Source organism: Tiliqua scincoides, chromosome 3, assembly GCF_035046505.1.
Source record: "Tiliqua scincoides isolate rTilSci1 chromosome 3, rTilSci1.hap2, whole genome shotgun sequence".
Classification (NCBI taxonomy): Eukaryota; Metazoa; Chordata; class Lepidosauria; order Squamata; family Scincidae; genus Tiliqua; species Tiliqua scincoides.
The window spans coordinates 23,008,314-23,030,595 of NC_089823.1; the positions used below are offsets into that span (position 1 = coordinate 23,008,314).

General features: G+C 42.0%; 1 protein-coding gene across 1 annotated transcript in view; it reads right to left on the bottom strand.

Moving 5' to 3' along the window:
• The window catches only part of MICU2 (mitochondrial calcium uptake 2), a 112,135-nt gene that overhangs the window by 8,166 nt on the left and 81,687 nt on the right, over positions 1-22,282 (bottom strand). The window contains exons 6-8 of the mRNA XM_066621229.1: positions 17,922-18,004; positions 14,863-14,928; positions 7,862-7,959 (exon numbers count right to left, since the gene is read on the bottom strand). Of these exons, the coding sequence (XP_066477326.1) occupies positions 7,862-7,959; positions 14,863-14,928; positions 17,922-18,004 (247 nt within the window). The remainder of the gene's footprint in view (positions 1-7,861; positions 7,960-14,862; positions 14,929-17,921; positions 18,005-22,282) is intronic.

Consider the following 22,282-nt stretch of genomic DNA (forward strand, 5'->3'; position numbering starts at 1 on the left):
GTGGTGGGTGAGGCCAACACATGTGAACTTTACAGCATGAATGGCCCATTTCTAACCTCCTCCTCCACCAGTGTAACTAGTATTGGGACACTTTAGGGCTGTTGCAAAGCAGCATCTGCCAATACATGCTACAGGCTGGCAGGATCCTCCTGCATGCTAGCTGGCCCACAGGCAGCTGCCTGACTAGATGAGCCTGCACAGGAGGTTGGAGGAGGTGGGGAGAGGGTTGAACGGACAGGGGAGGGCAGAATAGGGGAAGTGTGAGCAGAATGGAGCAGAGACAAGGTGGGGAAGGGTGCAGATCAGGCATGGGAGGGGGTGGGACTGGTGGCAGCTGAGGTACACGCAGAATCCTGACCTCCTTCCTGGACCTAATCCACCTTCATGGACCAACACAGATTTGCAGCAGCAATTGAGCTGGCACAGTCTGAATTGCCCCACAGTAGCTGCTGGGGCTTACCCAGAGACCTCCAGCAGCCGAAAATCCCCCACGGGCTGCAACGGAAGCTGTGCTGGCACCACTGCATCACCACGTAGGGATTTAGGCAGGGTTGGGCTGTAAGAGTTCTTAGTTATATCTGTGTTTTTGGAGAGGCTGTACTGAAACTGGGAATCAAGTATGGAGACATCAACTTCTTTGTTAATAATTCTTGTTGAATTACAGAATCAGAATGGGAAGGGATCTACCAGTTCACAGAGTCCAACCCTCTGCCAATGGCGACAGTTCACAACAACAACATCCCTGATAGATGGCCATGCAACCCTCCAGCAACAGTCTTTTCTTGCTCAAGAGGGTCATTAGAAGCAATGCAGAGATTAGTTTCTATAGTAACTTCACTGGGAAATTCCAGCCAAAGTTAACCTTTTATTCTCCTGTTCCATTTTGCAAATGCTGTTGCAGCCTGGTTCTGTTAGCAAAGGCTTGCATTTAGCAGAGATCTGTTTTTTTTTTTCAACACCAGGATGGGATTCTCCTTTCCATTTGAAGCAAAGTTCTAGGCCACAATTCAATGCACCATGACTTAAGAATAACACCCATGGAAAGCAGTGGGTCTACTTCTGAGTAAAAAGGGTGGCAAATATATGCAGCTGCATCTCTCTGCTGTGAATTGAATTGCACACTCTCAGTTATGTGTTATGGGTTGTATGTTGTACGTAGAGCTTCTAGCTTAACACACCAGACACCTTAAAGGTGGATTTGATTCATGGTTCTGCAGTGGTTTCCAAACTTTTTCACTTGCATATCCCTTGGCAGCCCATTTCCATAAATTGTACCCTTCCTATTAGCAAAATGTTTGTAATTAATACAAGCCCTCATCTCCTCTATATGAAAGCCCAGACTTCATGTATTTATCACAGTGTTTTCTCTTTTTATCTGTTTGAGGAACAGAAGACTCTGCCTTTGCACTGTTTTGCACCAGAAGTGTGCTGAGAAATTCTGGGTGATTGATCACTTTCCATATTATGGTTCAGCTTTTTTACTGTGTTGGTTTTTAATCACTGTTTCATACATGAATTGATGACCAAAAACTAGCTATTGGTGGGGCTTTCACAGCCAACTAGTTATCACCCTTCCTGCCTTGCTGGCCCTGCAAAGCATTCTGGAGCACGACCTGCCTTTTTCTGCCATTATTCCATTCTTTTTCAAGTACCCCTAAAGGTCCTGTTGAGTGCCTCTCAGAGTACATGAATCCCAGGTTGGGAACCACTGTTCTACTGGTATGTTGTTTACAGTGCACGGATAGTGTTTACAAAAAGGTGGTGAAGACCAGAATTTAAAAATAAAAATGTATCTTATGATCTTTTACTATGTTTTTAAGAAATTAGAGACTGTACAGTTCTTAGGTAACAATTAGTGGTAAGTTATTTTTCAGGATCTGGCCTCCGGTAAAATCAGTCAAAACTATAGTCAGACACGCCCCCCCTAAGTTCAACCCCCAACTTATCCAAGGGTCATAGAAAATTCCATGATTTATTTACTCAAATTTTGCCCTCGACTTATCTGTGGGATTGACTTATAGGCAGTTGTCTGCAATAGTTCCTCAAGCAGTGCTATAGGAGATGTAGTTGAAGGAAACTGGGGCTAAATGGCCAGCTGATTCTGGCTGATTGGTTGATTTTAGTGTTGTTTCACTTATAGTCAATAGGAAGTGGAACAACACTAAAAGGTACAAGCAGTTCCATTAATCTCTCTTCCTTGTGGATGGGATTCAATCCTGAACACTGAATCTTCTTTAGAAAATGAATGGGATACCCTGTCACTGGACTGTACTGACAAGAAAGCTCTCTGGTGCACAAAGGATTGGAGTGGGGTTAATGATCTCACTTCTTATTCTGGAGTCAAGTGAGGAGAAGTCTGCTACGTGACTGCCCCTACCCCAATTGGCAATTGCAGTATGGCTTTACTGGATTCAGAGCCTGAAGAAATCTGGCTTTGCAGGAATCTAGAAGTTGCTAGATTAATTTTAGAATTTTAATGAGCAGCACTGTGGAAGGGCCATGTGGGAAGGTGCAGGCCCAGAAAAGAACACTCAGCTAGATACCACAACATTGACACTTTGAGCCTTTTAAACTGGTTGCAGCATTTAATGACAGGATCAAGACTAAATCACATCAAGACTTGAGAAGGGCGCCACAGAACATTCCCCTGCAACACATATTTCAGTAACCTAGCTTGAGTTAACAGGTGTGGCACAGGAATCTGTTGGCCCAGTTTTCTGAATTGTATGTTGACCCTGTGATTTTTTTAAAGTAAGTTTTGCATGCTTCATAAAAAGCATTCCTGAAGAATGTGTTACCTTTCTTCACCCAGCCACCTTCTAATATTTAGAAAGGGTTTATTGGTTTCTGCTCTAGCAACAATTGACTACTGTGCTACATCCAGGTCCACATGAGACTTCATATGTCCCTTTCAATCCCCCTGCCATGGTGTCTTCTGAAAGGTGTGCCAATCAAAAGAGACTAAGACTTCACAATAAAGATTCAGGAGCTCAACTGAAAGCCAGTACAAGCCAGAGAACTGCAAGCAGTTCACCATACAGACTGGCAAGTTTTTTCATGCCACTGTAAATGGTTTTTAAAAAGGGTCTGAGTGGTATGGAGAAAAACAATCACTTGATCCAAGTAGCAAACCGATACACACAAGAGTGACTTTCCATATACAGTAGCTTGATTTAAAAGGACTTTGATGAGGTTTACCAGCTCTGTGGAATGGAATGTAAACAAAAACAATGATAAAAAATTCTGAGACCTGGAAAAGTAAATAATAAAGCAAAGTTTCATTAGAGAATTATGGAAGAAAATCTATTAATCACACATAATCACAGCTAAGCCTTACAAATGATTTTCCCCCATTTTAAGAAACCTAAATTACACAGGTAACTATATCTAAAGCTTGTGTGACAGGTTTTAATGCACCCTAATCAAATGTAATCACTCCTGCTTTCGCTAGCTATTCTGCTGATCAATGGAAGGCCTTTCTAACAAGAACTTGGAAAATGATAAAAGCATTTACCATCTTTTTTTCCCCTGCCTTTGACAATGATCTATGTCTGTACAGCTCATCAGTCATCTCTTGTAAAAACATCATGGCACTTTGATCAAAAGGCCAACAATGGTTTCCCACGTGAGGTAAAAATGTTGTGAAAAGCCAGATAAAAATCACATTTTCCTTGAACAATAGAAACCCAGAAATGATGTGCTTGAGTTACTTGCAAATAAAATAATGCGAAAAGTGATATCTCCACAAAGCAGGTTTTTTCTTCTTTTTCGGTTTTTTGTTTTTAAAAAAGAGACAGACACTGATCCTTTCATTCACCTCTCTGTGCATTAAAACAAACTGTACTGTCAAGTCACAATTGCAAATGGAGTGGGTATATATGGGAAGTGATAAGAAGACACATTCCAAGTGCATGAAAAATAAATGCCACTCTTGAAAAATTACCTGTATTAAACCCTACACTTTTCCCAACAGCTCTGAGAGCAAGAAGTGGGAGCCCAATTTTGATTACAAGCTTCTATCTGTGTGGCAGGCAAAGGTCTTTAACCTACATTGCTGAACACAGTAGGTACACAGTATTATCAAAGTTATGCCTCATTGCAGGATTTTATCTAATTACCCGAGACATTTCAGTTCACACTATACATGCAAACAACTTTTTACGGGTGCACTCTGGCCTCAACTTTGTTAAGAGGGCCTACTGTATCAAGAGAAAAGAGAGCAAAAGGAGTGTTTGCTCAAGAGAAGTTTAAATAAGTTAAAGAACTTCAAAGCCTTATTGGCTGGTGCACACCTGAATCAGTAGAAAGAATTGTTTCACACCACATTAGAAACACCCCTCTTGCCTGTTTCAAAGGTAAAATAAGAATTCTACAAAAAATGCATGTAGCCATGTTGGTTCAATAGGTGAAACAAATCCAAGCACAACAGTTGGGTAAGAGCTTTATTAGTTCCAACTAAAAGATCACAAGTAGTGAGGTAGCCTTTGAATTCTCCCAATCTCTGTTCAAGCTGTTAATCTTTTTTTTTTTTTTTAAAGAAAGGCAGTAGTCTGCCCTTAGTAATACAGAGTGAAAGGGATGTAATGCAGATCAGTCTAAACCAGCAGTTTTCAAACTCTCTCAGAGAGTTTGAACCACTCTAAGTCCTTGCAGGAGTAGGGGGGAGGCAGCGGGGGTGGGGGAAAGGCAGTGATGTGATCCCTAGGATTGCGTTGCTCAGGGGGCTGCAGGGGCTTGGGTGTACTTACCAGAGCATACTGTAGCCTCCTGGGGGTGCAGGGAGCCCTGCATGACCGTCTGCAGGGCTCCCAGAAGCTTCAGAAGTGAAAGTGGAGCAATCCCACTCCACTTCCGGTTTTGCAGAGGTGGGGCACAATTGCTCCACTTTCACTTTCAAGTACAGCCAAGCCCCTGCAGCCCCCTGAGCAACGTAATCCTGGGGATTGCATTGCTGCCTCCTCCCTGCCCCCGCCCCTTAAGGGGGCAGAGGCCAGGGTGCTCAGGCTGTGGAGTTGCGACGCCCCAGTTTGAAAACCCCTGGTCTAAACCATACTAGATATAAAAGCAAACTGCTGAAAGTAGAGGTGACTGGGCTGACTGGATATAAGAAGCAGATGAATAAAGACCACATTTTATGCTGCTTTGATAAGAAAGCACATTGGTGAATGTTCTAGACCTGTTCTGTTTCTTGAAAATAATCTGATTTTCTTTAAAAAGTGTAAAAACATCTTTCTTTTTTAATGCTACCTATTATGGAAACATAATTTTCAGGTGCAAATAGCAACAAAGCCCTCCTATATAGTTAGTGTGAAGAGCACAGGATTCACTGCTGTGTGGCTGCATTCAATATGACAATAATGTCAGGAATTCACATTGGAGGTGCCCGTAATGTTGCCACTTCCTACACTAGCAGTAGCCTGCCCCGAAATTGGGAGAATGCCTGAAGAAATGGCATTACGGACTTCTCTAAGGGTGGTTTGAGGGTTCTCATTATCTTTGCAGACTACAAAGGAGCCACATAGCAGACAAAAGACAAAGCAACCCAGATATACATTCAAGAAATGTGGTGCTAAGCTGTGAATCTGAGCGGGACAGATGAACCATCTTGGTATTTGTTTGGTTCTTTCTGAAGACTGTCAAACAGAAAGGTGCTCATGTCCTTTATTCTAGCAAGAAAATGCTGCTGTTATACTCCAAAGGAAAATGCTTCAGTCACAAAAAACGTTTAGTGCAATTCCCACAGAAGCAGCTCTAAAATGAACAGAAACTGTATACCAGTCACACAGTAGTCTCAGACAACATGTGACACCAACCGGCAAAACAAGGTTGGCAACTGGAGGTGCTCTATGAGGTTACGTCCTCTTCCTCTTTTCCCCCTTCTGATTAATGTTAATTTAGCTGGCATACATATAGTTAGCCTTTAGAAGCTGTTTGTTATCTCTGGTTAACTATGTTTAGCAGTAATAACTATGGCTACGCTGGTTAAGATACAACACTAAACTACAATTAACACTAAGCAGGGAAGGAAAGTGGATATTTACGAAGTCAGCACTGGAAGAGCAGAAAAGGTATTGCTCAGGATGACATCAGGAATGCGACACAATATAGGGATACTGTTTACTGCTGTCCAATTTCTCTCCCCCCTGGATTGCTCCCTCCCCCCAGAACATGGAGCAAATATATGCCTATGGGCACAATCCTAACCAACATTCCAGCACTGACTTAGCCGCAGTGCAGCCCCCAAGGTAAGGTAACAAACATGCCCTTAGCTTGAGGAGGCCCCCTTGACTACCTCCCCACTGCAGGATGCAGTGCACACCATATTGGCACAGCTATGCCAGTTCTGGAAAGTTGGTTAGGATTGTGCCCTACGCCTTCTTGTGCATCAGCCTGCTGAACCATTCCTAGATTTTGGCACCTGAGTATACACAGGTATTTCCTAAGCAGTGTTTTTCAGCAGGACAGTGATTTATGGGATAATGTCTGTGAATGAAAACAAACATATGAAGTGGCCCCGAGGGAGTATACACATATTGTTTTTAAAAAACCACAATTCAAGCAAACATATTTGGCTTATAGATGGTTCTGAAAAGAAAAAGATTAAGGTAAGCACACAAATCTGATTATTCTGTTAGCCGGAAATTTTTTCTTAAGCCTTTTCCTAGAAAGACATACAGCTTCAAATGTGTTCTACCACTGCCTTAGACAGATACAATTTTGAATGCATTTAAAAAGTAGGAGAAAAGTACAGAAGAAAGGAGGACCAAAAAGTAGGTATTTTTTCTAATATCAATTAATCCAGCTCTGATTAGCAGTTGGCTAAAATTTAGTTGAAGTCTAAGTTCAATTGTAGTAAGCATTATATTTTATTTTTATTTATACATGCTCTCTTCTTCAAATAAGATACACAGCGGTGCACAGCATGAAATAAAAATATTTTAAAAACAGTTTAGACAATGCCCTTTGGGGAGATAATGCAGGGTACAAATTTAGTCAATAAAATTAAAAAAGGAAAAAAGAAAAAAGGTAATGCTAACTCAGAGTCTTCATGAATTGCTAGCCAGAAAGAAAAAAAACAAAAAGGGTTTTACTGAGCATCTGAAAATGGCATATTAGGCCATGCATCTTGGTAGAGCATTTCAAAGTTCTGGTGCCACAACAGAGATGTTCTACCCACAGACTGAATATTATGTGGACAAAGGATTCTTTGCAGAGTCTTCTGTCCAGATCTTAATATTGAAAATGGATGTAGCCTTCTGTTTACTATGAAGCTTTATGCATTTCAGGTTTCATCATCCTCTGCAAAACGATTTGTTGCAGCAAAGGTCAACAGTCATCTGTCAAACCTTACTGAGGTTCCAGTAGGAACCACATAAGTGAACAGTGTACAATAGGGATTGATGAATGACGACATGTGTCTTTGGAGTTCTAAACCCTTTTGGCTAACTCCACCATTTTGGGAGACACCATGGTATTCAAGGCACTTTATGGACTCAACAGTAAAAAAAGTGGGCAGAGCATCCTGCCAAAATCAGGTAGAAGCGCACAAGTGACAGTATGAGCACATCCACTGTTGGAAATTGAATTCTACTATGGGACCATATCAGAGAGAACTGCTGTGTTGACAAGATGGATGATGCAATTATTGCAATATGCCAAGAATGTAATTCTGTTTAGGATCTCTTTTAGATTATAGATACTATGGGGGAAAAAATACTGCTTTGAGAGCCACACCCAAATAGGATAGCATCTTGATTTGGAATACGTGACAAACCACACTTTAACAATCTGTCCATCTCACAACAAAGTGTAAATAGAGATTGTTGGCAGACTATTAATTAGCCATTTTTTATAATGCTACCTGTGAAATTCAGAATACTGAAGCTTCTCTTTTCCTCTTCTCCCAAAGAAATGGACAAGCAACATGGTATTGATGTCAGAAGCCTCCAATTCTGTTTCCTGAAAAAACACACAGCTATACTAAATCATAATATTCCCAGAGTGGTTTGGAATTTAGTTATTCTTCTTGGAGCTTACAAACAATGAAAAGCCCACAGTAAAGATTGAACTTTTCCATTTGTGGACTACTACGCAACATACAATTTGAATTTCAAATGAAGGAACAAGGTATTCAGACAGCAATCAAGAAATGAATCAGTGTTGTAACTGGAAGCAAAACCCTGAACGTACAGTAACACATGTGGTATATTTTTATGGGACAGGAAGCACTTCCCTTCAAGATGATTTATGAAAGTGACTGTGGACTTTGGGTAGGATCCAATAAGCTACTTTATTCACACCCAAAATAATTTCAAGACATTTGTTGTGCAGTACACGTAGCTGCTGTTCAGGAAACACATGTCCAAACCTCTGTTGCATACATGGAACTAGCTGCGCAGTTATGTAAACATAGGCATACGTAGCAGTCAGCATATTCAGAACAAGCAACATCAATATAACGGGGCCCCCATATCCACGTTTTCACTTATCTGCAGATCAGGTCTGTGGGGGCCCCACGCACATGCCCCCACTGGAGGCAAGGGAAGCTTTGCTCTCCTCACTTCTGGAGGATCTTCAGAGACGAGCAGAGGCCGCACGCATCTGCCTGCAACTTCTGCTGAGCTCAGGATAACAACTATAGGCCAAAAAACCCAGCTCCCCTCACCACCGGAGGATGGGGGGACATTCCCTTGTATCCACAGTGCCACTTAACTGCAGGTGTTCCAGAACAGAACCCCCACGGATACAGGGATATGCCTGTATTATAGGAAATATGATAGTAGACATTTAAAAATGTATCCCTTTGGGTCCAAAGGTACCTTTTGCCAGAAAAAAGACCAGCGCAGGCCGGTGCTGGGCTAGAGCAGGGTGGTGGTCCAGGTTCCACGGCTTGGTGGTTTCCCGGACCGCCGGGCTGCAGAACGGGAGGCGGGGGTGTGGGGGAGGTGTGCTGAGAGGTGAGCAGGAGGAGGATCCACGGAGCTGAGCTCTGCAGGATCCAGGGCACTCGTGGAGGGCTGCGCGCCCTACATGAGAGCCTTTACTCAGTGAGTAGCCCCACTGCTGGGCTGCTTACCTTACTCAGGGGAAGGGAACGTTTGTCCCCTTCTTCTGAGGAACCTCCTGCGGTAGCGTGGGACACGCAGGATTTGGTGGGATCCCTTTTTGGTGCCGCCGAGCCTGGGCACTCCGGTCAGCTCAGGATTGGGCTGCCCCTTTTCAGTTATATCTTACCCCACTGACACATATATTTCTGGATTACAGAAGGAGCCAAAGGAGAATGGATATTTATCATACTTTTTTTTGGTCTTTTATAAAGACAAATTTTGAGACTTGGTGTGGGTAGTAATTAGAGATATGGGTGGTTACCATTAGCCAACGGACCCACTAGTTGCTATGTTCAGTTAATAAATCTTTGGTTCTATTAGAGGCCACCAATATTACTGTTCATTTAGGAACTGCAGCTAGGATGGCGATATATCGTATCGTATTTTTTTCAGAAGAAAAGAAACCCTCCTTGATTAAGGGAATGATTAGGTAGCATTTGGAACATGATGTATATGACTAAAGTGGGCTATCATCAGGGTAAAGAAAGGGAGGGTAAACAAAGGGAGGCAAGTGGTTGCAAGTGGGGATTATTTAGAATGACCTAGAACTATAAGTTCCAAGATGCCATTTACTTCATATGGAAATGCTTATACTCAGTGCTTATACTCAGAGGGAGTTTTCAAAGCTGATAATCAAATTAAACGAAATTTATATTATTTGATGTAGTAGTTCTGGAGTTGAACTTCGACCTGGAAGATCCAGGTTCCAATCCCCACTCAGCCATGAATCTTCCTGGGTGAGTTCCTGACCTTGAGTCAGTTACTATCTCTACACCTCTCACAGGGTTGTTATGAGGACAAAAGGAGGGAAGGAACTATGTACACCACTCTGAGTTCCTTGGAGGAAGGGTGGTATAAAAATGTGAAATATTAAAATAAACTATCTTTATAAATAAAAACTGGAGTTCAATTTGTGAGCATGGGGATATTTCTTCAAATTCTTTTTGTACATACATGTGTATACTAAATACACAGGGTGAACCAAAAGTAGGTGGACAGTAAATGATAACATTTATTTTGAGATTACATATACAGTTATATTTACTAATACAATTTAATATATTATAACACAAACGCTATAGTTATAATGAACACCATCATTATAGTATAACCTTAACACAAACCCTATTCCACCTACTGTCCACTTGCTTTTGGTTCACCCTGTATATTAAATAAACAACCAAATTATTAGAAAAATCTCAGGTTTGTTTGAGAAGGAAGGCAGAAGATAAATAGTACAAAACCAGCTATCCAAAACCCCTGGGGGCTGGAGAATAAGAATAGGCCCTCAGTTTGGCTGTACTTGTCGTAAGAGGCGACTAAACAGCCACCGGTAGATGAGACTCATTAGCCTGGGAAGGCAGCTCATCTGTGAGAAGGAAAACTCTGATCCCAAACCTCCACTGCCTTGTGGCTACATCCAGTTATGGAAAAGGCTTCAGGAGTCAACCTCGAGGCAAAATTCGGAGCCCTTTCCAGTTTCTGGTCTGGAGGACGATAGTACGCCCCCAGTATTACATTGCTCCTCAGGCCTGGTAATTTAACCCACAGAGATTCTATGGTGGAGTTGGACCCACCTTCCATCTCTACTTTGCTGGATTCTATCCCTTCCTTAACATAAACAGGGCAGGAGGTCTGGTCTAGAGGGTAGAGCCTCCATTTGCCTGAAGATTAACATCCACAAGGTCGCCAGTTCGAGGCCACCGGCACCGTGCGACCTTGAAGCAGCTGGCAAGCTGCAGCTGAGCTGTTCCATCTGCTCGGAGCGTGGGAGGATGGAGGCCAGAATGTTAAACCAGATCGGAGTGTAACATCTTGAATGTAGTGGTTCTTGACTTCTTTCAATTTGTAAAAATCCCTGTGTGGATTTAATAAGCCTGCCTATGTAAACCGCCTTGAATAAAGTCTTGAATAAAGACCAAGAAAGGCGGTATATAAATACTGTATATTATTATATTATTATTATAAACGGACACCCCACCTCCAACACGCCCCTCCCTGTCTCTCCAGAAGAGTTTATAGCCCAGGATTGCGGTATCCCACTGATTCTCCGCATTCCACCAGGTTTCCATTATGCCCACTATGTCATCCCTGCTGAAGTCCTAAAGTGCTGCAAAGAGATCATTGTCACTGAGCTGCATGAAATCCTCTGTCTCTGATGGAGGGAAGGTGGAGTACCTCAAGACATGAGGGATGTAAACATCATCACGCTGTACAAGAACAAAGGCGACAGGGGTGACTGCAATAACTACCATGGCATCTCTCTCCTTAGCGCTGTAGGAAAGTTGTTTGCCCGAGTTGCACTAAAGAGGCTCCAGGTACTTGCAGAGAGCGTTTATCCAGAATCACAGTGCAGATTCCGAGCCAACAGGTCCACCACTGATATGGTATTCTCCCTTAGACAACTGCAGGAGAAATGCAGGGAACAGCGACAGCCACTCTTTATAGCCTTCATAGATCTCACGAAGGCCTTCGACCTGGTCAGCAGGGATGGCCTCTTCAAGATTCTCCCCAAGATTGGATGTCCACCCAGGCTCCTCAGCATCATCAGATCCTTCCACAAGGACATGAAGGGCACTGTTGCCTTCGATGGCTCCACATCAGACCCCTTTGACATCCAAAGCGGCGTGAAGCAGGGCTGTGTTCTTGCACCAACCTTGTTTGGGATTTTCTTCGCTGTCCTGCTGAAGCATGCCTTTGGAACCGCAACAGAAGGCATCTATCTCTGGACCAGATCAGACGGAAAGCTCTTCAACCTCTCCAGACTGAGAGCAAAGTCCAAAGTCCAGCTGAAATGTCTGCGTGACTTCCTCTTTGCCGACGATGCAGCTGTCACTACCCACTCTGCCAAAGATCTCCAGCAGCTCATGGATCATTTTAGCAAGGCCTGCCAAGATTTTAGACTGACGATCAGCCTGAAGAAAACACTGGTCATGGTTCAGGATGTGGACTCACCTCCCTGCATTACAATCTCTGCGCATGAACTGGAGGTTGTCAATGACTTTGTGTACCTTGGCTCAACGATCTCTAACACTCTTTCTCTCGATACCGAGCTAAACAAACGCATCGGTAAAGCAGCTACCACGTTTTCCAGACTCACAAAGAGAGTCTGGACCAACAAGAAGCTGATGGAACATACCAAGATCCAGGTCTACAGAGCTTGCGTCCTGAGTACACTTCTGTACTGCAGCGAGTCATGGACTCTCCGCTCACAACAGGAGAGGAAACTGAATGCTTTCCACATGCGCTGCCTCCGGCACATTCTCGGCATCACCTGGCAGGACAAAGTTCCAAACAACACAGTCCTGGAACGTGCTGGAATCCCTAGCATGTATGCACTGCTGAAACAAAGACGCCTGCGTTGGCTCGGTCATGTTGTGAGAATGGATGATGGCTGGATCCCAAAGGATCTCCTCTATGGAGAACTTGTGCAAGGAAAGCGCCCTACAGGTAGACCACAGCTTCGATACAAGGACATCTGCAAGAGGGATCTGAAGGCCTTAGGAGTGGACCTCAACAAGTGGGAAACCCTGGCCTCTGAGCGTCCCGCTTGGAGGCAGGCTGTGCATCATGGCCTTTCCCAGTTTGAAGAGACACTTGGCCAACAGTCTGAGGCTAAGAGGCAAAGAAGGAAGGCCCATAGCCAGGGAGACAGACCAGGGACAGACTGCACTTGCTCCCGTTGTGGAAGGGATTGTCACTCCCGAACTGGCCTTTTCAGCCACACTAGATGCTGTTCCAAAACCACCTTTCAGAGCACGATACCATAGTCTCTCGAGACTGAAGGTTGCCAACACTATGTCAATGTTTTCCCTAGTTACCAGACATTTCTGTTCTCCCATCTTTGCTTGGAGACTTCGGGCAGTTGCATAAAAGCATTTGTACATGGAATGCCCCAGAATGGGCTGCTTATTAGCTCTAGCTTTATCCCTGCATCCTCTCATTGTGCCAAACCGTCTATCACATCCCATCCCATCATGCTACCATTCCCAGTCTCTTCTCCTACTCTGTCTTTGCCTTGTTCTCTAACCTCCCCACCCTTGTTCCATAGGGAGGAGGAGTCCCGAACCGGATGCCCCTCGGCTCCTGTCAGCCTTCCCCCAGGATGCATGCCTGTCCAACTCTGCGTAGGACTCGACTAATACATTAATTTCAGTGGGTTTAAGTAAACCTAGCTTTGAATGGGATCAGGTTTTATGTTTCTTTTTTTCCCGAAGAGTGACCAAACAATTGAGTATATGCTACATAATTGAACTTTCCTGCCTAAAAAAATAGTCTACAGAAAAACAAAGGAAGTATTTCACATAACTCAACTATTTCAGCCTTTCAAAAGGCTAAAACTACACAAAGTGCTAGATTTCTATGTTTTGTATTTCTTTCACCACTTAGCCTAAGTGGCATGTCTTTGAACACAGCAACACACTAAACAACATGGACTCCACATGGATTTCAACAGTACTATTCTTATGACATCTAAATAGCTTCTGCTTCTATTGTTCTACTGAAGAGGCAAGATGAAAGACAACAATCTATTTGTAAGATGTAATACTAATAATTATTTAGCTGTCAGTATTAGCAACATCAGTTCAGTGTATTTCATTATTAACTGCATGAGTAGCACAACACATTTTATTGCTCAGGAGCATTCCTTGTTTCTTTTCCATGGTGCTTTTCACGAAAGCTAATTTTAAACTATTAAAAATTACATATTTGTCTATAGCAATTATATTCAAACATTTAACTTGATTCTATGCATATTTTCTTGGCTGTAAGTCCCCAACAAGTTCAGAAATGCACAGTATTGCAGCTTTAATATTTAAATTGATGTACTAAAAAGTCAAGTTAGAAAGACATTTATAAAATAACTTCAAAGGATACTTAAAATGAACTATTCAGTACTAATAGTGCCATATATGTGGCATGTCTGAAATAATGCTTCCAATGTTTGAGGGGGTGGAATGAGCCTCACAGTCAAAGGTATTTATTGATTTCTTGGTGGGGATTTTATGGATTGATTTTAACATGGAAGCAGTGGGACCCTTTCTGTATTGGGATGCCCCCAAGACATGATGTATATCCAAGGTGCCTAGGTAGTGCTGTGGTTGCTCTTTGATCAAGTCAGCTAAGCAGAAGTTTAAAGAGCATTTTCAATACATACTTATGAACTTAAAATCATGTAACTTCATATTAAGCCAATGCAATGGCTTGGATCCAAAAAAAGCCTCCGGAAGGAAAAAATAATTCTGTGAACACTTGTGCTAATGGAAGATTTATCATCATGCAGATCCACACTACACTGGGGTTTGATTACAACATGAGAAACATGATGAATATATGAACTCTAATAAACCCGGCAGAGATTTTTGTAGTCTTGCACAAGGGCTTGCACAGACAGAGGAACTATAAGAGATTTAGGGTGATCACCTTTCTCATACAACAGCAAAAAAGTGTTTTTGTATGTGCCCAGTCAGAAGCAGCTTTTCTGTGACAGGATGAGCAGAAGGGCACCTGTCAATCCAAGTAAATGTATTTTGCTGGAAAACCCAAAAGATGAAATAAAACCATTTAGAATTCTTTCTGTTTTAGAAATGCAAAAAAAAGGTAAGTGGAGAAGGCATTTTCATTTAAATACCAGATCAGACACAGGTGCATTCAGCTACAAGTTGTATGAAAATCAAGCAGAAAAACCAAAAACAGTTCATTTGTACCATAATAATCTATTAAAAGGAAAATATTTTATCTGAACGAGTCCTACCTGAGACAGTGTTTCATCTCCTGAAGCTGCTTTCAACTCATCTTGCTTCCCAATAATTTTCTGAAACTTAGAACAAAAGCGGTACTTTATTTTTCCTATCTACCACCTTCTTATAATCAGGATAAAAACCACGCTCTTTCATATAAAACATGTGTTTGGAAAAATATATGTACTAATAAGCAAACTCAGGTAGTTGAGGGTCTATCAGCCTTTATGCAAAACAAGGTTTTCACATACTTGGTAGACTCCCTATGTATGCAGAAATAGATACATCTGAAAATTAAAAGGAAGAAAACCCAGAGTCTGGGGTTCCCAGGAGCCACAGAATGTTGGGTATCAGCTGGAAAAAGCAGTAGAACTGTGACAGAACAGGGAGAGGGACTTGGCCTACTTGAGTCAATTGACTGTTAACACTGGAAATGCAATACTTAATTGCAGATCCCTCTTGTATATATTTGATGTTAACGGATATCAGCTTCTCTCAAGGCATCTTACCAAAGCCTCTACAGAGAAAACTCTTCCATGTATGAATTAAATATGAAATTACAATGCAGGATCTCTTACAACTCAACATAATTGCTTTTCACTTTGTGTGCATACATGGTGCCACTACGTGGCAAATTGTAGCTTCAGTTTTATTTTCTTTTATTTAAACAGTTTTATTTTGTTGCAAAATTCAGTTTTTAAAATAGCTGTAGCAGTAACTATCAGAGAGCTGTGGCTATGAATATGAGATGTGAGCCAGGAAGTCCCTGACTTAAAACCTTCTTCAGCCATGAGTTCATACAGGCTGCAATTCTAGACACACTCACCTGGGAGTAAATCCCTTGAAACTCAGTAGGACTTACTTCTGACATTAATAGGATTGCACTGTTAGTGGCTTTATGCAAGCCGTTTTCCTTCCACTTCAGCCTTGCCATCTAAAGTGTAGAATACCACCAATGCACCTTAGAAGGCTCAGGTTGCAATCCTATACAGTCATCTGTGAGGAAGGCCTAGTGAACATAGCAGGGCCTGCTTCTTAGGGTGTACAGGAGTGCATGATCAGTGGCAAATTTTGTGACTTGCATGAAGAAGGCCCCAAGTTCAAGCCCTGGCAGCTCCACTTAGAAGATATCAGGCAGCAGGGTTGGGAAAGGCCTCTGCCTGAAATCATGGAAAGCTGCAGCTAGTCAGAATAGACAGGAATGAAATAGACAGCACAATGATCAGAAAGCATAAAGGAGTTCCTAAGGTGGTTGTAAGGATTATGAGACAATGTATAAAGCACTCTGAACACTGTAAATATGAATTTTTTTTTTAAAGTTAATGACCTGGTTATTTTGTACTGTACTGTTCTTTACTGGATTAAGGCTCAAAATGCAGTCTTAAGGGCAAACATCCATTTACAGTTTATTATAAGTGGAGATGGGATTTTTCTGTAGTAACAAAATAAAAATAACACTGCTTTCTTCACTTTTCATTTTTGTTAAAAAAAGATAAACTCAAAAATCTGAAAAAATAAAACCACATATTCTCTAACACCTCTACATACATGTGGCTGCATCTGCTGACACTATACCGCCTATATCACCTACCCAGTACCCTTTTAAAGCATTTATAATTTATAAAACTGCACTCTTGGAATAAAAACACATAACACCACTTTCTGCACTTCTCATTTTAGCCAAAAAATGAAATCTGTGAAAAAATAAAACCAAAAAAAGCACACCTCTAATTATAAATCTCTAGCAAATCATTCAGCACTCCCTGCAGCAAGCTCTTCTTTGTGAATCATTTATATTTACTCAAGAATCTCTTCTGCAGTCAGGATTCTAATAAGAGATTTAACACAGCACACTGCAAAGCTCACCTACCTTTCAGAGATGTTACCACCAGTCCTCAATGGACAGCAAAAATAAAAGAACAAGGAACTTATAATATAATAATATAATATATAATAATAATAATATACAGTATTTATATACCGCCTTTCTTGGTCTTTATTCAAGACTTTATTCAAGGCGGTTTACACAGGCAGGCTTATTAAATCCACGCAGGGATTTTTACAAATTGAAAGAAGGTTCTCTCTTTCAAGAACCACCACATTCAAGCTGTTACACTCCGATCTGGTTTAACATTCTGGCCTCCATCCTCCCACGCTCCGAGCAGATGGAACAGCTCAGCTGCAGCTTGCCAGCTGCTTCAAGGTCGCACGGTGCCGGTGGCCTCGAACTGGCGACCTTGTGGATGTTAATCTTCAGGCAAATGGAGGCTCTACCCTCTAGACCAGACCTCCTGCCCAACTTATTACTCATGACAACAGTGTGGATAGAGACAGAAAACAGAGGATTTAGAGTTGCTTAAGAAAGGTGCTTTTAAAAGGATGTTTATCATTGTGAGACAAGTAGCTCATAGCACATTGTCTTTTGAACTTTCCTTCTGAATAGAAATAGAACATGCTTCTAAAGCCTCTTGCTTCATTATCCTTGGTCCTCATCTCTGAGACCTGATGACAAAGTTTGGATAGGATCATAGTGGTAGCATTCCCTGAACAGTCTACATATGGCCCTGTCTGGGAATTTTAGAGAAGAGTGGCAAATATGGAAACTCAACAGTGAATACCACTATGGGTGCTCAACAGTATGGATCTCTCATGAATTTTTTACTCACGTGTGTGTCAATATATATTGATTCCCATCACCACCACCACAAAAGTCAGAGAACTTATAACAAACCTCTGGCACAAACATGCAATACTAAAGCACTGCTTATAACCATGCATAGTGGTAAAAGGAAGGAGGAGGGTAGCCTTGTCATATCTTCTTAGTTATGTTCATATATTTACATTTGAAATCTGATATATGGTTCAGTAAACATACTTGAGACAACTCAGAGCTTTAATGAAAAAACTGCAGATGGTTTTATTTTCCTTAGTTGTTCTAGCAAGGCATGTTGTCTTGTGCACAATACCATCACAAAGCAGATGAAAACCACACATCCTTGAAGTTGCTGCACCTTTCATTTAACATACTTATTTCAACAAAGAAACAATGATTTTAAAATACTGGCATCCTTACCTTAAAAAATTCCTTTTTCTCTACTTGTTCATTCCCATCTGCATCCAGCATTTTAAAAGCAATATGAAATCCAGTCTGTGGTTCTGTAGTGAAACACAATACACAGATTTGTTCAGAAACATTATACACATATGATAATACTACCTGCTACTCTAGGTCCCCATAACTAGACCGAGTCACATAGAATCAGGGTGTCCATATGTAACTATACATGCATGTAACAAAGTGTTCGGAAACCACTTCTACACTCAGACACTGAAGAAGTGCAAAGCACCTAAAGTGTTAAACCTTGGTCTCATAAAGCCAATATTAAACCACCACAATCTACATAGGGTCTGTCTAAGAACAGAAACAAGTTTCTCCCACTTCAGTGAAAATAGGTAATTTTTTCAGTAATTTCAAGAAAAATAGCTACACTGATGTTTCAGCCATACATCAATCTGTTTCAATGTCAATCTGTTGACAAGTACTCAATACCTTATCTTCCCTTCCCATGTTTCCATAGCAACCTTTAAGAGCTCCAAAAATTCTAATCCTGCTCCCCTCCACTCCAGTTGAAAACATACTGGAATTGCCATTTACAATGTTGGTGACCCTGTGCACATACACAGCTCTGACTCTGGTCATTCCTGCTGTCTCTATACTAAACAATCTGGAATTACACATGTTTGGTGTGAAGTACCTTGCCTCTGTAGGGGTTATGACTAGATTTTCAACCAAATATCTACAATTCTGAAGTGATTGACATACACCAACTAATCAACTGGTGAATACATAACTATTGCATAAATAGCACAACACAGGATTGAACAAGCCATGCAGTTTGGGGTATTTTCTCTCTTTTTTATTTTTTTCCCTTTTAAAATAACAGCTATAGATGGCAGTCCAATTTGCCAAGGAGTACATGGTAATTAGCCCATTAGTTCTGCTCTAAAAATTGATTCATTCACTAGTTATTTGTCCCAAAAGATGCCTTTGCATGCAGCAAATTGCAGTTTCAGGAGTAAAAGAATGGGTGGATGGGTAATGATAGACAAGAAATGTTCAGTAGGAAAATAGTACATAAGGAAATAATTAAATACCCTCTACTATGCCATAGTCAAGATCCAAAATACACTCCTGCAGGTGCTATTTTAAAAGGAAAAACATCCCCAAAGTAAGCAATGATGTGCTGAACATCACATCTAGTTTGGCCCAGAGAACACTAATAACTTGGGAGGGAAACCCCGTCATAACTGAGGTTGACAACTGATTTCGTCCCAGTTGAATGTTCCATTCTAAGCACTTTACCAAGTATTCTTCGAGTCACTAGTAATGTGTGTGTAGTCTGTAACATTGTTAGAGCATAAAAGCGGAATGATTTATTCTGAAGTGATGCATACCATCTGTTGCAACATGCTGATAAGAAGGTAGCCCCACGTAATACATAGGAGCTAAAGCTGCTCCTACAGCTCACAAGATGACACACTTATCTGATATGATGCAACTCCAATGGAATGTATTTATAAAGCAAGAGGTTCAAAGAACAGCTCGATGCACTTGTATTTAATTACAGAAACGATAACTCTTAACATGTTTGTGGAAGTTACATTCAGGTGCTTTACACACACATACTTTACACACAAAGCATTTACTTCCTGAAACTACTAATCCCCTAAAAAATGGCTATTTCAGAATGCAATCTGAGATGGACATACAAAGTCAAATCTACCTTCGCAGAAACTACACAACTCTAGCAGGGTCCCTGCTGTTGAAGCTTCCCCTTCATAGTAGGGAATGCTTCAATCTGTGAATTCAGGAATGCTTCTCTGAGAAAACGAAGCAAGAGTTTAGAGCAGGAATGGTAAGAAAACAAAAATGAACTAGTCAGTCAATTCCTCTTTTCTTAGACAATATAGGGCAATCTGTCCTTTTCTGGTAACAGGTAGTGCCCTTAAACCGATGATGACATCAACCAAGAGTAGCGATTCCTACCTTCTCCAGAATGAAGAGAGAGGCTTCCCTAGAGATTTCTGTTTCAAATCCAGCTCATAATATGTTGACAGGGTTATATCAAGAAGCGGGGAGGAGGAAGAAACTTTAGGTTGGCTACTGGGCCTGTTGCAACCACCCACTAAGGGTTGGCGAGACCCATTATGGCTCACACTAGAGCACAGAAAATATTTTCCTTCCTAGCCTAGTTAGAATCACTAGGAGAGAATAAACAGGCTCTGAAAAGATGGAAAGGCTACACTTTAGTAACAAGAACACCAAAGAACGCTGCCTTCTGCCACTGAGACACAGAGTCTGGGCAAGGTGGGAGGCTCACCATCAGACAATGCTATTGGTTGAGGATCCTGCTTACTACCAGAAAGAGATGTATTCCCAAAGGATGAAACAGCCCTGTTACCACTAAAGTGGTAATAATTTAGAGATTCTTAAGCAAAACTGCAGCTGAGAGTCTGGAGAAGTGATTTTCAACCTTTTTCGTCTCACGGCACACTCACAAGGCACTAGTATTGTCAAAGGTCCACCATCAGTTTTTTGACAATTGACAAGGCACACCATACTGTTGGTGGGGGGCTCACATCCCCCAATGGCCCTACTAATAAATGAACCTCTCCCAAACTCCCATGGCATACCTGCAGACCATTCACGGCACACCAGTGTGCCACAGCCCAATGGCTGAAAATGGCTGGTCTGGAAGCATATGAAACCAAGCAGATCTGAACACCTACTAAGTCCAGGTCTGAACCCAGAAGGGGGACTAACCAGGAACAGCATCATAAAAAAAATACACCATTAAACACTCCTCCAACCTGTGAAGAAAAAAAACTAGACCACACTCCTTAACAGCCATGTAATCTCTGTATTACTTTCAGGGTGATCCAAGTAGCCATAAACCCTTAGGGTCACTCAGTACCCCGAGACCAGTTGCCAAATAGCTCTTAAACCGCAGAGCTTCCAATCCTGATAGCCAAGTCAAATTTGGGGAACCCTCTCCTGAGTCGTACCCCAGCCCCCCAGGGTACACCACAGACACACTGGATTGCCTCCCACAACCAGTCACTGTGACTTCTCCAATCCCAATAATCCAGTCAGTTGTAATAAGTAGGATTTATTGAATAAATGTTTAAAGCATAGTTATACAGACAGCACTGCATCAGTCAAAAGTTTAGGAATTTAGAGAAGAGCACACCAATACAATACAACACCCAGCCTAATAAAACAATAATAACTAACTCTTAACTCTAACTATCACTCACCAAAGCTTTCCAAAGTCCAATCTGACCCATCTTGCTGCAGACAAGTTGGGTCGCTCTTGCCAGAGTGGTCAAAGGTCTCAGGCCTCCTCAGCCAGAGACAAAGCTAGAACAAAAAAAAACTCTTCTCCCTCACTTTTATAGATCTCCTGACCCATCCACCAATCAGAACTCGGTTCCAGTCGAACATTCTAGGGGTGGACGTGCCACAAGCCTTCTTACTCATGGTGGAATCCCCCCTCCCAACCCAAGGCGTTCACAGCTGAACCCTGTTGTTAATCAAGTTGGCCTTGAAGCCCACTTGGTACAATATCAGAGGGCCCGGTGAAACAGCCTCCTCCACAGTTCTCCCAGGCCTGGTATGCACTAATTGGAAGTTGGATACAGCTGGAGCCCTACACTTGGGCCTAACGACATGGCTACAAGCAGACACTTTCCTTGTTCAGATGTTACATGGCCATTGAATTTTCCCTTTTTTGTCACATCTCTGGGGGAAAAGGAAGTTACATGACTAGTAGCAAAGAAAAACACTTTCATCTTGTCCCCACCATGGTCACTCTACCGATGAACTTGTTGTCAGGAAAAAAGTGCAAGAAAGCTGCACACTCAGCTGGATAGAGAGGGCTAAGCGCTAAAGCCTAGCAACTAAGACATGTTGAACTGGAGAAAGGCAATAATAAAATTTCTAAAGAGAGATGCTGAGGCTCAGTTCTGTCTAGAAGGACACTTAATATTGAGGGAATTCCTCTAGAAAAAGGAAAGCACAGCTACTGAGGTTTGAACAATCTAGTACTTCTGGACATACACTTCCAAACTAGGAACTATAAAGGATGGATTGAAATGAGAAACCTGTTAGATACAGATGGAGATACTAGCATCTGCTGAGATTTTCTTTCAAAATGATATATATGATAACTTAAAGCAGGGGTGCCCAAACCCCGGCCCTGGGGCCACTTGCAGCCCTCAAGGCCTCTCAATGAGGCCCTCAGGGAGCTCCCAGGCTCTGATGAGCCTCTGGACCTCTGGAGATTTGTTGGAGCCCGCACTGGCCAAATGCAACTGCTCTCAGCATGAGGGTGACTGTTTGACCTCTCGCGTGAGCTGGGGGATGAGGGCTCC